General features: G+C 41.2%; 2 protein-coding genes across 2 annotated transcripts; both read left to right on the forward strand.

The window, feature by feature from the left end:
• Positions 1 to 26: 26 nt before the first annotated feature.
• tfip11 (tuftelin interacting protein 11) lies at positions 27 to 5,225 on the forward strand. The gene is made up of 15 exons (XM_059337788.1): positions 27 to 204; positions 831 to 1,038; positions 1,303 to 1,465; positions 1,561 to 1,717; positions 1,831 to 1,958; positions 2,086 to 2,247; positions 2,419 to 2,610; positions 2,717 to 2,896; positions 3,019 to 3,153; positions 3,257 to 3,360; positions 3,518 to 3,686; positions 3,792 to 4,035; positions 4,139 to 4,281; positions 4,411 to 4,576; positions 4,723 to 5,225. Exons 2-15 carry the CDS (start codon positions 833 to 835, stop codon positions 5,067 to 5,069), a joined length of 2,496 nt encoding a protein of 831 aa, XP_059193771.1. The 5' UTR covers positions 27 to 204; positions 831 to 832; the 3' UTR covers positions 5,070 to 5,225.
• Positions 5,226 to 6,194: 969 nt separating this feature from the next.
• Positions 6,195 to 16,119, forward strand: thoc5 (THO complex 5). The gene is made up of 20 exons (XM_059337797.1): positions 6,195 to 6,351; positions 6,619 to 6,720; positions 8,203 to 8,346; positions 8,573 to 8,686; positions 9,085 to 9,182; positions 9,433 to 9,579; positions 9,732 to 9,846; positions 10,117 to 10,249; positions 10,353 to 10,430; positions 10,604 to 10,647; positions 11,321 to 11,420; positions 12,198 to 12,306; positions 13,512 to 13,613; positions 13,702 to 13,798; positions 14,118 to 14,229; positions 14,553 to 14,656; positions 15,193 to 15,280; positions 15,383 to 15,498; positions 15,620 to 15,810; positions 15,909 to 16,119. Exons 2-20 carry the CDS (start codon positions 6,625 to 6,627, stop codon positions 15,970 to 15,972), a joined length of 2,052 nt encoding a protein of 683 aa, XP_059193780.1. The 5' UTR covers positions 6,195 to 6,351; positions 6,619 to 6,624; the 3' UTR covers positions 15,973 to 16,119.
• Positions 16,120 to 16,931: the final 812 nt, after the last annotated feature.

Here is a 16,931-nt window from a genome sequence, read left to right on the forward strand (position 1 = left end):
TAGACATATACGTCTATGCATGGAACGACCTTTTCGGGGTGTAAATTTTGGTGCAACACCGGCAGTTTCGGTGACAACCGGAAGTACTTGTGTTTTCTGTCTGTAAAACGAAGCTACCTAGTTTGCTGAGTTACTTTTCATTACTGCCACAGATGAATTAATACATACCTAATTTTGGTGGTAGAGGGATAACGAACGTTTCAAGTGAGTTATGTAAATCACTTTTCCCCATTATTTTCCAATACGCAAGTTTGCCGGTTAAATCGAGCAGTTTACATTAGCTACTGTTAGCTTTTGCTAATAAATATTAGCTTGTCTTCACGTTGTGTTTGCGCCATGGGGGCAGATAAGTGTAGATTCATAGTTCTTTAGAAATGTTTACGAACAGTAATGATGTGTCATTACTCGCTAACGTGTTTGAAATTATCCTGTTACTATTGTTTTCTGTAAGATAAAATGCTACTATAGTAATCCAGCTCATTTGTTAATTATCTTGTGCAATTTTCCATCATGTGTTTTTATTTTGTTTCATTTAATCCATTTTCTATATCTAGATTTCCTCGGTGTGCTATTAATAAAGTTGTATTATTTCTCTTGATCTCATATCTGGACAAGATACAATGAGCACATGATCTTAGCTACAGACCATTCAAAACAATTAGCGTATTGGATGAAAGCTCAACTTAATAACTAGCTTTCTTCAGAGTTTTCATCAGCAGATTGAGATTTCTTGGTTGTCATGGAAATAATTCTTACTGTAGCTAGTCATTTGGGGGTTCTACTACTGTAACTATCTTGCTAACGTTACTCTGTTTTGTTGCGATACCCAGAGATGTCTATGTCCCATCTGTATGGGAGGAGAGAGGAGGAGGAGGAAGGTGTGGAGGTGGAGAGCTTTGAGGTGACAGACTGGGACCTGGCCAATGAGTTCAACCCAGACCGCCGCAGACACAGGCAGACCAAGGAGCAGGCCACCTATGGGATCTGGGCTGACAGGGACTCAGATGAAGATGAGAGGCCTAGCTTTGGAGGAAAGAAGTAAGATATGGGTTTGTTTATGTTGCTGCCCCAGTGCTGCTGTTATAGTACCTTAATATGAACCCACTGTCCCAATCCTAGTTACTACCTCTTCTATATCTAACCTAAACCTAACAGAAGAACACTAAAGGGTGAATAGACTTGAATACAAGACTCTATTGTATTTATGTTAATAGAAATGATTGACACCCTAACTGCTGCTTTTAAAAAAACAAAAAAACAATTGTTAACGAAATAATTTGATTATCTGTGTTTTTTTACTAGATCTAAAGACTACAGTGCTCCAGTGAACTTTGTGAGTGCTGGTCTGCGTAAGCCTGCAGCTGAGGAGAAACAGCAAGAAAAAGTTGAAGGAGGCTCTGATGACTCTGAAGATGATGCTCCTTCAGCACCTCTTCGCACCACAGCTCCCAAAAAACTCCAGATGGTAAATTTTGTTGTGCATATCTTCCTAATCCACTGGAGTGCATTTTGTAACGTTGTTTATTGAAAAAAACATGTCTTTTATTTTGTTTTTGCTAGGGTAATTTCCGAGGGAACCAATCCCAGAGGTTTGCAGGTGGCATTCAGTCTGGTAAAGGCATTGGTAACTGGGAGAAGCACACTAAGGGAATTGGACAGAAACTCTTGCAGAAAATGGGCTACCAACCAGGCAAAGGCCTGGGCAAGAATGCTCAAGGTGAGAGGCCTGAAGAGGCTATGTTATTTAGATATTCAGTAGTAGTGTGTGTTTTACAGAAGCCGCAGAGTAGAGTTGATATACTTTGACTTTGCAACCTTTTATTTCTGCAGGTATTATAAACCCAATTGAGGCAAAAGTTCGTAAAGGCAAGGGAGCAGTGGGTGCTTATGGCAATGAACGCACTGTCCAGAGTCTTCAGGATTTTCCTGTGGTCGATTCGGAGGAGGAGGAGGAAAAGGTAGAGTGTTGTTAAAAAAATGCCCCTTTTCCCAGCTACACCAACTGTTACACTATATAGCAGAGGTGATATTGACGAGTCATTCAACTTTTTTCCTTAACATGTTTCTCAATGTCTGTCTGTGTAGGAGTTTCAGAAGGAGCTAGGCCAGTGGCGTAAGGATCCTGTAGGCTCTTTAGGAAAGAAGAAACCTAAGTACTCTTACAGGACTGTGGACGAGCTGAAGGCTAAAGGCAAGCTGGCAGGGCGCAGTACAGCGGCATCCGCTGGAGAGTTGGCACAGGTCAAGGTATGTTTGAAAAGACTTCCATTAATTCCTTTGTGTCGGTCTCAGGAATGTTATCAGGGCACTATTGAATTAGCCTGTAATGTTGTAATAAGCATCAGTAACTTAGGTTAATTGCTCTTTTACACTCAGCCCCTTTGGATAACACAGCAAGTTGTCTGCTCCTGTCTTTAGGTAATAGATATGACTGGAAGAGAACAAAAGGTGTATTACAGTTACAGTCAGATGTCCAACAAGCACAGTGTTCCAGACGAAGGTCCACCAAGTTTGTCCACTCAGGATCAGAAAGGATCTGGCTTTGCTCTCCCTGAACTCGAACATAATCTGCAGCTGCTGATAGACCTGACAGAACAGGACATATTACAGGTATGAGGGAACTAAAAATATCTGCCTAATATCCACAAGTTGCTACTTCTACTATCACATACTGACATGCTTTCTCTTTTGCTGTCTTACTTTTTACTTCCTGCAGTCCGCCAGACGTCTGCAGCATGAAAAAGATGTAGTTGTGTCTCTGAGCCACGAGTCACGAGCACTGCAAAACAGACTGGATGCAGAACAGGATGCCATCCAGAGAATGGAGGCTGTTCTAGCGTTGGTGGCGCGTTTTCCTTCCGGGGAGATGGCACCTGGGGAGGGACCCAGCCTGCAGGTGCATATACAGTAAACACACTCAGAGACTAACATCTACAGCTATCAGGCTGTTTCAGTTTGTTATCCCTTTCTCTGTTGTCCCATCCATATAACTGTAAGTAACTGTTTTACTTTCTTCAGGAGTGTGCTCGGATCTTTGAGACTTTACAAACAGACTATTATGAAGAATACAAGACAATGGGTTTAGCAGACCTGGCAGTAGCTGTCGTTCAGCCATTACTCAAAGAGAAACTTCGTTCCTGGGACCCTCTGAAGGTATGCTTTTGTAATTATCTTCTTTTGTGGTAACTGCATACTTTAAAAATCAACTAAGAAGCTACCACTTCTCAGACTGTTTTTTTTTTTTTTGTTATTTTAGGACAGCTCTTATTGCCTGGAAGACATCGGCCAGTGGAGAGCAATCCTTGAATCTAGAGATCTCCATACCAGTGCCCCAGATTCAAACATGGACCCTTACCACAGGTAATGTTAAACACATAAAACATAAAGTAATATAAATATGATATAATAAGGAAACAGGCAATGCTTCCTGGGAATTCACAACGCTTCATTGCCCAGTGTTACAGCCTGTTTTTGGCTACATGTGTTTATGACGTGTGTCCTGTCTTTGTCTGTCCAGACTGTTGTGGGAAGTGTTGATCCCAGTGATGCGGCCCTGTGTGACAAGCTGGCAGCCACGTATAGTAGGCCCAATGGTGGACTGTGTGGAAGTGTGGGCTCCTCTTCTTCCCGTGTGGATCCTGGAACACCTGATGGAGCAGCTGATTTTACCCCGACTACAGCGAGAGGCAAGAAACATCCTCATTTAAAGACACATTTACTTGGATGTAGTTTGATCATTTCATCTAATTTACTTGCATTCTGAGCAGCTTTTATTCATTCCTGTTTGATAGGTGGATAACTGGAACCCTTTAACTGACACGGTGCCCATCCACTCCTGGATCCATCCTTGGCTGCCTCTCCTCCAATCACGTCTCGAGCCTCTTTACCCACCAATCAGGAGCAAACTGTCCAATGCTTTGCAGCGTTGGCATCCCAGCGACGCATCAGCCCGCCTCATCCTGCAGCCCTGGAAAGACGTTTTCACGCCAGGTGCTTGGGAGGCCTTCATGGTGAAAAATATCATCCCTAAGCTAGGTATGTCTGAATCAGTGACATGTCTGCAGTCTTATCTTTTCCTGTCCATTTTTTTTCCACTGGTTTCTCCTCTTCATGGCATATCTCCTGTGTCTCTCCTCAGCTCTGTGTCTGGAAGAGCTCGTTATCAACCCTCACCAGCAGCAGATGGAGCCATTTAACTGGGTGATGGAATGGGAGGCCATGTTGTCCCCCTCTAGCCTTGTGTCCCTGCTGGACAAAAACTTCTTCACAAAGTGGTTACAGGTCTGTGAATATACTAACACAGATCAGAAAGCAGTTACTATGGACTTACCTGCAGTTGTTTTTTGTACATATTTAATTTAATGCAGTGTTTTTTTGGTGACTTTGTTGCGTCTCTTTGGGTGATTACAGGTCCTGTGTTCATGGTTGAGCAACAGTCCGAACTATGAGGAAATCACTAACTGGTACCTGGGTTGGAAGGGCAGGTTTAGTGACGCCTTGCTGTCACAACCGCTCATTAAAGAGAAATTCAACGAAGCTTTGGACATCATGAACCGCGCAGTGTCTTCAGGCATGGGTGGGTATTCAACACGGTTATAGAAAGTAACCAAATGAATACTATAGAACAACATTCCTTTATACACTTATGGTAATTCAGCTGGGGTTTTTTTTCACTGCAGCAACAAAACATTTTAGAACACTAATTCTTTTTCATATCCACAGGTGGATATATGCAACCTGGTGCAAGAGAGAATATTGCATATCTAACACAGACAGAGAGACGAAAGGACTTCCAGTATGAGGCGATGCAGGAGCGCAGAGATGCCGAGAGTGTGGCTCATAGAGGCATCAGTGCTGGTGTGCCGACTAACTTTAAAGATCTAATCCAGACTAAGGCAGAGGAGAACAACATTGTCTTCATGCCCTTAGTGGCCAAGCGACACGAGGGCAAACAGCTGTACACATTCGGCCGTATTGTCATCTACATCGACAGAGGGGTTGTGTTTGTGCAAGGAGAGAAGACGTGGGTGCCCACGTCTTTGCAGAGTCTGATAGATATGGCCAAGTGAGCGTGGACTGACTGATAATGTGGTCTGCTAAGTTTAAAAGAGAATAAGTAGAGCAAACATTGGCCTTTTTGTGTTAACTCCAATATGCTCATCTTTGTCATATGTGTCTGTATATTTTTTTAATGTTGAACTGTGAATAAATCATCTTTGAATGTATTTGGCCTATATTGTCTTAATCAGTTGTGAAATGTAATAAGTACATATGTTCAAGTACTCAGTTTACACAGTATAGAGTATATTAATAATAACTTTATTTATGTAGCAACTTTTAAAAAGGCATTTACAAAATGCTTTGACAAGCAGAGCCAGGCAGAAGGCAATGAAACCCCAAAAGGCTAAACAGTGCGGCCAACAAGAGCAAGACAAAATTAGGGTAAATAAAGACAAGAAGACAGTATAGTACATATACTATAGGTATTAATCATATTTGGTCTTAAGGTCTGTCTATCTTGCATTCAACATAGGTTGGACAATTCTCTCTTTACAGCCTATTTCTTTCCAAGTAAACAGGTTTTGGTAAAGTATAACAAAAAGAAAAACAGACAAAATAGTATTAAAGTCTAGTTATTATATTTACAAAACGGTAAATACTGTCGATATATATACAGTCATGGAAAAAAATGTATTAGACCACCCTTGTTTTGTTCACTTTATTGTTCATTTTAGTGCCTGGTACAACTAAAGGAACATTTGTTTGGACATATATAATGTTAACAACTAAAATAGCTCATAAGAGTATAATTTAGGAGCTGATATCTAGCCATTTTCCATGGTTTTCTTGATAATGATTGTTGGCTATTATCAAGAAAACCAGGGAAAATATGAGCTATTTTGTAGTTGTCATTATATTTGTCCAAACATCTACATTTAGTTGTATTACGCATTATCAGGGTTGTATAGGGTGGTCTTTTAATTTTTTCCATGACTGCATGTATACATTTTTAAATGATTGCGGTATTGCTACATTTTTACTTTACTATATATATATATATTCATTCATTATTGGCAATTTATTATTATTTCGAGTTGCATTTTGGAATTAACAATACACACGGAAAAGGTATACACTAATTCATTTTTTTAGTGTAGTGCGGTCATTTTAAATGACTTACAGTAGGTGGCAGTGTAGCTGCTGGCTTCTCCTTTGGCTCTCCGCTCGGAGGTTTTTTGGCACAGCGGAGCTTCCGTCCGTCTTCGGTGCTTTGCCGTTAAACAAAAGTATCCAGTACATGTGCATTTTCACACGATTTAAGACTTACGGGCGTATTTTTGCAACACGGAGGTATGTGGATAATTATAGAGAGCACATCAAACATACAATATATTGACGGCTTTTAATATATGATTGGAAACCTGCCTTTATGAGCCGACAAGCTAACGGTTGTTAGCCAATAAGCTATTAAGCTATCACAGAGCAGTGCTAACACTAGCTAGCTTGCTAATATAGTGATATAGTAGAAGCGTACGTGGCTGTAAGTAGCTGAAAGTTTGCTTGGCTCATCTCTGTTTTATTGTATTAACACTCTGTATGCACCCAATTGTTATCTAGCTACCCATGTCGTCGGACTTGAAGAAGCGAAAGTCGAAGGTCCTCCGAAGTGAAGGAGGGACCCCGGAGATGAAGCGAGGTCGCGGGGAAGGGGATCCGCAGGTAGGAGACCCCCGGGAGGGACCGGTTGAGGGTAGCGGTGTGTAGGGAGACCACTAGCAGAAGTACTGGGATCAAGGTCCTCTGTCAGCAGCAAAAATGACCTTTAACAAGGTGCCATTAAGCAATGTAGCTCAGATATCGTCACCCTATTAAAATAATCGCCTACTTCATTTTTTCAAGCTTTGCAGGAAACACAAAAAACTTCACCTAAAGTGTAATATGACATTTATTGATCATTTCACCCAAAAAGAATGAAACAAAGGATGGCTATTGTCATATTAATAACACTGTGTGTAAATTATGTAACTTAAGAGAAATAAATGACTTTGTGTCACATTGTGACTTAAGCAAGATATGGTATCACTTTATTTTGAAGGTGTCTACATAAGAGTCACACAAGCCTGTCAGAAACATGACAAGTATCATGAGCATTAATTTTACTTCAAAGTGTTACCATATCTTGCTTAAGTCACAAAGGCATGTTCAAAAAATTGCCTTAGTCACATTTTATTTTGACTTAGGCATAATAAATCTGCTTAAGTCGCACACTTGACATAGGCCATTATCTTGAAGGGGTAAAATCACATGATCTGATCAACTGAAGATGTAGGTGATTTTACCATAGGTGGCCGGTGTCATGAGGAGATGATTTAGGCAAAAAAAACAATTTTGACAAAAAATGACTTAGGCGATTATTTTAACAGTGTGATGATATGAAAATGAAAAGGTTGTCGTGAAATTAGAGTAGACCACGGCTGGAAATGTACTTTTTTGTCCACTTGCCTCTGTGACTGGTGTTCTCCAAAATCTACCAGCCACTCATTAGATTACCTGAAGTAGACAACCCAGTGCTAGGTCCTTTCACTCTATTCCAGTGAGTAACATTATGCTTTTTCATCTTTCACTAAAATATTTATTACAGGTGAAAGTCTTGACACGATTAAATCTGCTTTATAGGGCTAGAAGTCGTCATGTTATTGAAAAACACAACCCTTGTAGATAAATGAACTATGTGAGCACATATTAGATACTTACATGATTGAGATTTGTTGCGTTCCTAATGATTGCTGGCTACATTTACTGAATAGTGGACATCGTTGATGTATTACTGTTCCTGCCTTCTTTGGCTTGCGAAAGAGAATGCTAATTTTGTTGCAGTTGGTGTCTTTATGGTGTCCTGTTGTCCTCCATCACCTCACTGGGGAAACATCTTGCCAAAGTACTGCTGTTAAAATGAGCCAGCTGGCTAACACTGTAGCCTTACAGAAATGTTGATTAGTGGACATTGTCCTGATAAATAATGAATGAAAAGTAATAAAATTAAAGTTCAGAGTCTTAAAGTTTGTAAGCTGAATCAACTCAGTCATTCACCACTTATTAGCAGTTGTGTAGAGTGTGAAGAGTAAACTCAACTTAAAATATGGCTGCCAGTGGTTTGATATATTGTATATATGGATGTTGATTGATGTTTTCTTTTTTCAGGATGTGCGTGTGTATAGTGAGGAGGTGGAGCTGGATGGCAGAGACCCTGAGCAGGACTTTCTGCAGTACAAAGAGTCATGTGAGAGTTTGGCCACACTCATGAATGAGATCCAGGAGCTGAAAGCCAATGGTGCCAAGGAGGGGGTAAGACTCGGACTTTAGAGATGCACATCCAAACTATTCTGTAATTACAGACTGATTTCATAGTCAGATTATGTCAGTAAAAATTAAGTCACAATATTAAACTCATCCAGGTGGTGTGCAGGTTTGTCCCTGTAGAAATAAGTTCAGATTCCCACAGCAGAGAATCTATACAAACAGTGTGAAGTATTGGTAAATGTAAAGTCTAACTAGTTGTTTCTGCTCTCAGTGTGCTGAAGTCGAGCAGAGACGTATGCAGGGCTGCATCCACTTCATGAATCTGAAAAAACTCAACCGTCTGGCTCACATGCGACTAAAGAGAGGCAGAGACCAGACACACGAGGTAACACCCACACCACTCACAAATGATGTTCAAATTTAATGAAATATTTAAAGATACCAGCTTGGGTTACGTTTACTCGATTCCATTCATTTGCTGAAAAAGTGCTGCCTCAACTCCCTTTTGTGCTGATCGGGAAAGGCCAGTTGAACATCAAGCACTTTGTTTCTACTTTTAACACCTAACTGCAGCAGCTGCCACTGTCAGCAAAGAAGGCTTATGCACCCTCTGGTTTCTTTTTGTTTAGAATGTATTGATTTTCCGATCCTGCCTATTGATCCTTGTTCTTATTGAATCCTGGTTCTGATTCTTGGTCTATTGTTTGGCATGTGTCTATATCCAGGGTCACAGGGTTTGTGTTTGCAAACTAACTGTAACTTTAGCCACTTTTTTCCCTTCAGGCGAAGCAGAGAGTGGATGTCTTGCACCTTCAGTTACAGAACCTGTTGTATGAAGTCATGCACCTCCAAAAGGAGATCAGCAAGTGTCTGGAGTTCAAGTTAGTACAAAGCATCTAATTAAGCTCTAACAGCTCTTACAATGAAAATCTACTGCTGTTATCTTCTCAAAAACAAATCACATAAAACTCTAGAAATGTACATACACCCTTTTCTTTCTGTCATTACTATATGATTTAAAATAATTAAATATATTCTTAGATATAAAAAATATTACATGTTATTATAGCACCTTTCATATACAAAATGCAACTCAAAATGCTTAGTTAACTTGATTGTTCCCTGATCCAGGTCTAAGCATGAGGAGATTGACTTGGTGTCTGAGGACGAGTTTTACCAGGAGGCGCCACAGGACATCTCCAGGCCTCACCTCACAAAAAATGATCCCCACCAGCTCACACTGGCACGACTGGACTGGGAGCTTGAACAGAGAAAGAGGTATGCAAATGAGGAATGATGTGTCATGAGAATTGATACGAATGGTATGGTGACATCCAGAGCATAGCACTTTAGTCGAAAGCTATCTTTAAAGACTTTCAGGATCTTTGGAGAGCACAGAACAGCTTTCTGAAGTTTGTGTTTTGATACAGGTTGGCAGAGAAATACAAGGAGTCACAGGCCACAAAGGAGAAGATTCAGAAGAGCATTGAGGTGAAGAAGGAACATCTGACAAGCTTGCAGCCAGGACTCAATGCCATCATGCAGGTATGACGACTGTCTGGGTGCCGCATTACAAAGATGTTGCGCTTTAATAGGATCACTCCATTGCTTTGGTTTTGTTCCAGTCGGAAGCAGCTTGGAGCATTGATTTGAAAGTGTTGTTTTATTATTTATGATATTGCCTGTTTAATTTATTAACTCTATTTTTTTTCTTTTATTGATGTGAAGGTTTAAACTGCTGCACCACCAGTTGACACCATGTATGGATCCTCTGAATACTATATGATATAATACTCTCTCTCTATTCTTTCCCAGGCCTCTCTCCCAGTGCAGGAGTACCTCTCCATGCCTTTTGAACAGGCTCAGATTCAGACAGAGGTCGCCCGCCACCTGCCTCCACCTCTCTATGTCCTGTTTGTTCAAGCCAATGCCTATGGCCAGGCCTGTGGTAAGTAGTCACTAGAAAATATCTTATGTTTGAAGACAGAAAAGAGTTTTTTTTTAATGCGATGCAAGCCCTGATTGTTTATTTATTTTTGTTTCTGTATCAGACAAGAATCTGACTGTCTCAATCAGTGGTGATGTGGATGAGGCCAAGGCCCTGTCCAAACCTCCAGAAGATTCCCAGGGTACAAACACTACTTTACACTCCTGCCATCACACATTCAACATGTGCATTTATCACACAAACACCTAACTTCCTTGGGCAGTTAACCTTCTGTTACACTCCATGTTGTTTCATATTTCAAGATGTTGTATTTGTGAGAGTTGCTTCAACAATTTGTGCTCTGATTTCATTCAGATGATGAGAGTGACTCAGATGCAGAGGAGGAGCAAGAGAAAACGGTGAGTCTCAGACCTGGCTTTAATCCCAAAACACACACACACACACACACACACACACACACACACACACACTAACATCCTCAGGTCAGAGGGTTCGATGATTTCTTAATTCACCCCTCTTTGCAACGGACACACAAACTATCCCTGAAGCCCCAGCAGTCACACATTGTGGTCTGGCCAGTTGGGGAGCGGCAGCTATCGATTGCTTCCTGCGTCCGGACGAGTGCCAGCTGGGGGATTCTGGGAAATATTTGCCAAGAATGGCGAGGTGACTGTAAGCTGAGCCTACCTCGGGCGATGCACGCTCAGCACCGGAACCAGCGCTCGTTTTTGTTGTCGGAGTGTCTGTCTGAATGTTTCTCTTGTGATGGAATTATGTATTTTCTAAATTGCTGATTTGGTAATAAATGTTAAGTATTATGTTGCAATCTGTGTGACACATCTGCATATGACAGCTCATCTGAAACACCCTTTTTTACTAATTCCTGCTGCCTCCTCCTTTAATCTGTAACAGAAGAGGGCTATAACGCTAAGCAGTTATCATGTTTCTCCTGGAAGCAGCTGGAAATTGATGCAAATTGTTTTTCGAATTTATTTGATATTTGACAATGTCAAATATGCACTTGGCCTTTCCTTCTTTTCATCTCTTGTTTCCATTTCTTCTTATTAACAGAAGAGAAGAAGGCCAACTACAGGCGGCCAGCTGGATGACAAAAGACGGGAGATGCTGAAAAGGCACCCTCTGTCCCTCTGCTTAGACCTCAAGTGTAAAGGTAACTCACTCTACATTCTTTATTACTTCAACATCTGCACGCAATAGTTGCATTTTAGCCATTCCCTGTTTTTACACCCCAGTATTTACAAGTCATCTGTAATGTATCCGTAGCCATATTGTGTGTTGTGGTAACTCTATACCTACCAGATAGTAAGTGACTGAAAGTAAGTGTGACCCACTCTGCTATGATGTCACGACACCACTTGACCCTTGTGTTCCCTCTGCTGGCAATAAAAGGAATAGTGACAGATTATAGGGAGATCTGCATTGCAGGCGTAACTCTACCTAAAGGGGGAGGAGGGAGGGAGGGAGGGAGGTGAGAGAGATGTTTGCAGCATCGTGGGTCTGCAGCACCTACAACATGCTGTAAGCATATTTTCTCATCACCAGTCTTTTTGTAACCTCTGCTTGTGTTTCTAGTGCCTTCTCCTCTCCTCAGCTGTCTTCACCGCTGCCAGCTGCAGCAGTCACTTTACTGCAGCAAAGGCAAAAAGAGCAGTGTAGGTGTCAGTGAGTGACAGAGTGTCACTGAGTTCACTGTGACTGCAGAGAGCGGAGCGTTAAAGATGACCATCAGCATAGGATGCATCCCCTGGGTGCTGCTGCATGCTGCCGTCGGGACCACGCCCTGTTATTGGTACCTAATGCGCGGCAGTGCAAAGTAAACCCAGGGGGACGTTCACTGGGAGGACTAATGAATAGAGGGGGTTAGAGAGCGTATTGAGCTAGTAATGGATTAGTTCATCACTATGTGTAATCCATCATGTCTCCACAGATGGCAGCATCCTGCATCTCTACTTCTACTACCTGATGAATCTGAACATCATGACGGTCAAGACCAAGGTCTCCACCACCACAGACCTCAACGCAGCCATCAGCTCAGGGTGTGTGTGCATGGACCTAAAGGGATTGTTTAGATTTTTTGAGTTGTATGAGCTACTTATCCATAGTCAGTAGTCATGTTTCAGTCAACACATTTTGAAGATTTACTCGAGGTGTTTTTTTTGTTTTGTTTTTTTATTGTTTTGACATATCAAACATTTAACTCACCTGACTGACGAGCTGTTTCCGCTTTGCCGGTCATGACAGGCTAACATGAAAGAACAGTTTCGAAGTTGCCAGATTGAATCTAATTCCTGAAGACTCTCGTGGGTGGCCAAAGTTGCCAGATTAGCAACCTGTTTTCGTTGTTTTTTTCTCTTGCGCAATCTCTACTTCTTCTACTGTTTACTGACACACAGCAATACATTACACTGCAGCTTTGTTTATTCGCTCTAAACCAGTTGCTGGAAACGTCCGTAATTCGCATTTTCTTAAATGCGACGTTCAGTTCAAAATTTGCTCAGACTTTTACTTTTGTATTACATGTAGTCGATGGGGGTCGGCATGCATCCAGTTTGAAGAAAGCGAGCAGGAGTACTGGCAGATGAGCTGAGCAATCAGCTGCTGTGGACGAGGGACTAATGTTCTTTTCAAAAAACACTTTAGGTGTATGCTATATTTAGAATATTTTCACTGCTTAATCTTGCCGTTAGGCAGCCCTCTCTGGGATGATGGGTAGCTGATTTTACCTTGCAGGGCGAAGGAGTTGTTTGTCCACCACTGACTCATTCATTCAGTTTGTTTGTGTTATTGTGTGAGTTGGGTGTTTTAACAGGTTAGTTCAGATTCACCAAAGTCACACAGTATCACGACCAAACAGTTTGAGGCAGCGATAGACCAGCACCTCCTGTGTTCTACGAGTTAAAATGACTGTTCTTGTCAGTGGAGTCTGGTGGCTTTGTAGAGAGTATTGATAACAGCTTCAGTTCACCATTTGAAACAGCTGTCCAACAAGAAGCTGTCCAACAAGAAGGTAAAGCTGTGAAAATATCCAAGATATTCCATACACTTTAACTGATACAGATTTATTATTTTGGCTGAAATATGTTTTGCCGCTGCCTCTGGCCACAGCAGAGCATTGCTTAGCATCCGTACATTGACAATGAATAAGTACCTCATAAAGCCACTGTTCAATAATGCCAACTATCCCTTTCAGCATCTGTCTCCCTGACTGGAAAGTCTAATGATGCCTCTTTTTTTTTTGCAGGGACCTGCTGAAATCAGACACTTTGCTCAGCTGTCTCTACACCGGCGATCAGGGACGAGAAACGCCCAACCCAGCTAATCGCTACCAGTTTGATAAAGTCGGGTGAGGATGTCAAGTAATTAAAGGAAATGAGAAAATGTGTAGCAAATCACATGGCTGAATTTAACAAAACTCTATCATTTTGTTTTAGGATCGTTACCTTTGCTGATTATGTGGAGGAGCTCGGCCATCCCTACATGTGGGTTCAGAATCTCGGAGGACTACATTTTCCCAAAGATTCTTCAGAGGTGTGTGTTTAAATTGAGCATTATCCCAGCTAAGCTCCCTTTCAAGTCAAGTCAATTTTATTTATATAGCCCAAAATCACAAATCACAGATTTGCCTCAAAGGGCTTTACAGACTGTACATGGTACGACATCCTCTGTCCTTAGACCTTCACATCGGCCAGGGAAAAACTCCTTAAAAAAACCCTTTTAGCAGGGGAAAAAGAAGAAGAAACCTCAAGGAGAGCGACAGAGGAGGGATCCATCTCCCAGGATGGACAGACGTGCAATAGATGTCGTTGTACAGCATCATAATGTTAATATATGTTCCTGTTTTTTCCAGGGTGTGAGTGTGGGCAGTTCTCTGAGTGCCAGCCACATGGAGAACACCATGAAGCTGCTGAGGGGACGCCTCCAGTCCCGCCTGGCTCTGCACAAACAGTTTGCCTCTCTAGGTATGTTATAATCCAACAACCACACATTAAATACTCCTGAATAAGAACTCAAAAGAAGAAAATGCAGGCACTCTGGTGGACTGACAAAAGTTAAAAACCCTTTATTTTACATGGGTTACATCCAAAAACACCAACGCGTGTCGGCTGGCACCTTCCTCAGGGTGTCTGTACTTACATTTTCTTCTTTTGAGTTCACTGTTTACCCATTGCAAGAGCACCGGTGCATTTAGGGACTCCAGCAGCGCTCCTGTTATTCTGTTTTTTGTACTCCTGAATAAGACTTTGGACATTTAGACTGAGACTGTTTGTGCTCCTGTCCTCAGAGCACAGCATCATCCCCGTCTCCAGCGAGTGTCAGCACCTCTTTCCTGCCAAGATCATCTCCCGTTTGGCTCGCTGGAAAACTTTCACTCACCAGGACTACTTGGTACGAAGACATTTGAGCAAATAAATAGTATTATTATAGTAATAATATCTATTTATTTGCTATTATTTGTTAGTCTATTATTATATTTTTTTATCATGCTTTACTTTTGAATTCTTTATTATCATTTTTTAAATGTTTCTTATGTTTTTATCTAGCTTTATTACTTTTTATGATTTTTTTTATTTTATCTTACCTTACTTTATTTTTATTTATTTTATCTAATTAATTTCTAACCTGTCTCCAGTGTTTCCTCACTGCTCGACGTTGAGATGGCGCTTCCTCAGTTTGTGCTTTGTTTATAATGGGATCCGTGGGATGGAGGGTCAGGGGTGGAGAATTGGAGTTGGGCTGTGGGTGTTTGCTTTTTTATTATTATTATTATTAATTTCCTTTTTTTATGTGAAGCTCTTTGTGTTACATTTCTTTTGTATGAAAAGTGCTATACAAATAAAGTTTGATTGATTGAATATTTGACATAAAAAGGAAAATACAGCACATGTCTCACTGTGATATTTCCTTTTTTTTTGTTGTTGTAGGAGCTGCCATATACTCGCCATGTGACTGATGCTGGGCTGGCAAAGGAGACTGACCTGTACTTCATGGCTGTGGTGGAAAGGGGGACAGGTAAAATACTCGCACTCATGATAAAATTGACCAATATTCATAATTTGATTTGTGTTTATTAATGACAACCCACCTGCCTTGTCTGTTTTTTTTCTTCCTCAGCTTGTCTCCAGGCCGCCGTGGTTCTGAGTCCACGCTACCCAGAGATCTCTCCTGTTTTCTCCCTCTCCCTCAGCTGGAAGGGAGAGCGCAGTGGACGCACTGACGACAACCTTCGAGTATGAGCGTTTTTTTTTTTTTCCAATATTGATCACTTATGTTCTATAAACTTGTTGTTGCCAAGGCTCATTTTACATCTAGATATTTCAGGCTCTAACTGACTCATCCTTTCCTTTTCAGGCCATGGAGAGCGAGGTCAATGTGTTCAAAACTGAACTGCAGGGGCCACGTCCAGGACACCAGCTCCTGACCAATCAGATTTCACGCCTGTGTGTCTGCCTGGATGTGTATTTGGAGACCGAAGGACAAGATGACAGCGTGGAGGGACCACGAGAGTTTCCCAGAGAAAAGATGTGCCTGCGCACAGTCAGGTACGCACTCACAGAAAGCTTTAGCACACAAAAAGTGACAAAAAGACAATTGGGCATCTGGAAAGTTTCACTCTGACGTCTTGCTTTTGTCTCCTCAGGGGTCCAAATCGTCTGAAGCCATTCAAGTACAACCACCCTCAGGGCTTCTTCAGTCACCGCTAGATTTGTCCATATGATTCTAACTGCTGTACTTTACATCTCGTAATTCCCTCAAGCTTACCTTTGTGGCTCTTTGACACACAAAGTATCCCTTTTTAAAAGTCTTTTTACCTGTTTGAAAATAAAAAAAGACCATGTTATTTTCTTGAATGAGTGTGTATCTGGTCTATTTAAAGCTGCGTTGCATCCATGCTTTGTCGTACACTCCAAATTTTTCTCTTTTTGTCCCTCTGCCTTCCTCTCCCCCTTCACCTCTTCGTCTCTGTGCTGCTCTATTTATAGGCCATGTCTGCTGCTAGCTGATTATTATGCCATTGTGGTTCAGTGCAACAGCGAGCTGAGTCATTTCCCCAGAGAATCACGTCCATGGAATATGATATTTGGTATCTCTGTAGTCAACGGTTAGCCTTTGACCTTTCATTTATCATCCTGGACGCTTTAATGAAACGAAAACTGCTTTTTATTCAGAGCACTGATGCCAATTCCGTCAAGGATTACTCGGGTTTTATGATTAGCTATCAGCAGTCTACAGAAGTGTTCAGTAACACTATCACTCTTAGTTTCTTGCACAATGGCATGCAAGTGCAGCAGAACTTAACCGACTCCCGACATTAATGCCCCGTAGATTTATATATCTACGTAATTGGAAGGGAAAGACAAGGCCGCTAGTGGTGAGGATTTTCAACGGTGAAAAGAGTACTAAAATCAGGGACTTGTACTTTCCTCAAGATACAAGAATGAAAAGACTAGATTTTTCTTTTTCAGTATCTACTCGGGGTCAATTTTACTTGTTTAAAAGTAAAAATGTTGTATGGTATCTTTTCCATTTATCTTGAATGCTAGAAAACCGTTATGTTCTTAAAGTTAGAAACATGCTTTTTAAAAATGCTTGGTTTTAAATTATATTATTACTATTTTTTTCATCTACACAATAATTTATATTAACCAAAAATTCATAGGTA

Source organism: Centropristis striata, chromosome 7, assembly GCF_030273125.1.
Source record: "Centropristis striata isolate RG_2023a ecotype Rhode Island chromosome 7, C.striata_1.0, whole genome shotgun sequence".
NCBI classification, from domain to species: Eukaryota; Metazoa; Chordata; class Actinopteri; order Perciformes; family Serranidae; genus Centropristis; species Centropristis striata.

Excerpts from the sequence above, each read along its gene's own strand:
- thoc5 (XM_059337797.1), top strand. The coding sequence starts at position 6,625 with ATGTCGTCGGACTTGAAGAAGCGAAAGTCGAAGGTCCTCCGAAGTGAA. Across the intron at positions 8,687-9,084 it reads GCAGAGACCAGACACACGAG|GCGAAGCAGAGAGTGGATGT; the intron begins GTAACACCCACA and ends TTTTCCCTTCAG. Across the intron at positions 15,811-15,908 it reads ATGTGCCTGCGCACAGTCAG|GGGTCCAAATCGTCTGAAGC; the intron begins GTACGCACTCAC and ends TTGTCTCCTCAG.
- tfip11 (XM_059337788.1), top strand. The coding sequence starts at position 833 with ATGTCTATGTCCCATCTGTATGGGAGGAGAGAGGAGGAGGAGGAAGGT. Across the intron at positions 1,718-1,830 it reads CCTGGGCAAGAATGCTCAAG|GTATTATAAACCCAATTGAG; the intron begins GTGAGAGGCCTG and ends TTATTTCTGCAG. Across the intron at positions 4,036-4,138 it reads AAATATCATCCCTAAGCTAG|CTCTGTGTCTGGAAGAGCTC; the intron begins GTATGTCTGAAT and ends GTCTCTCCTCAG.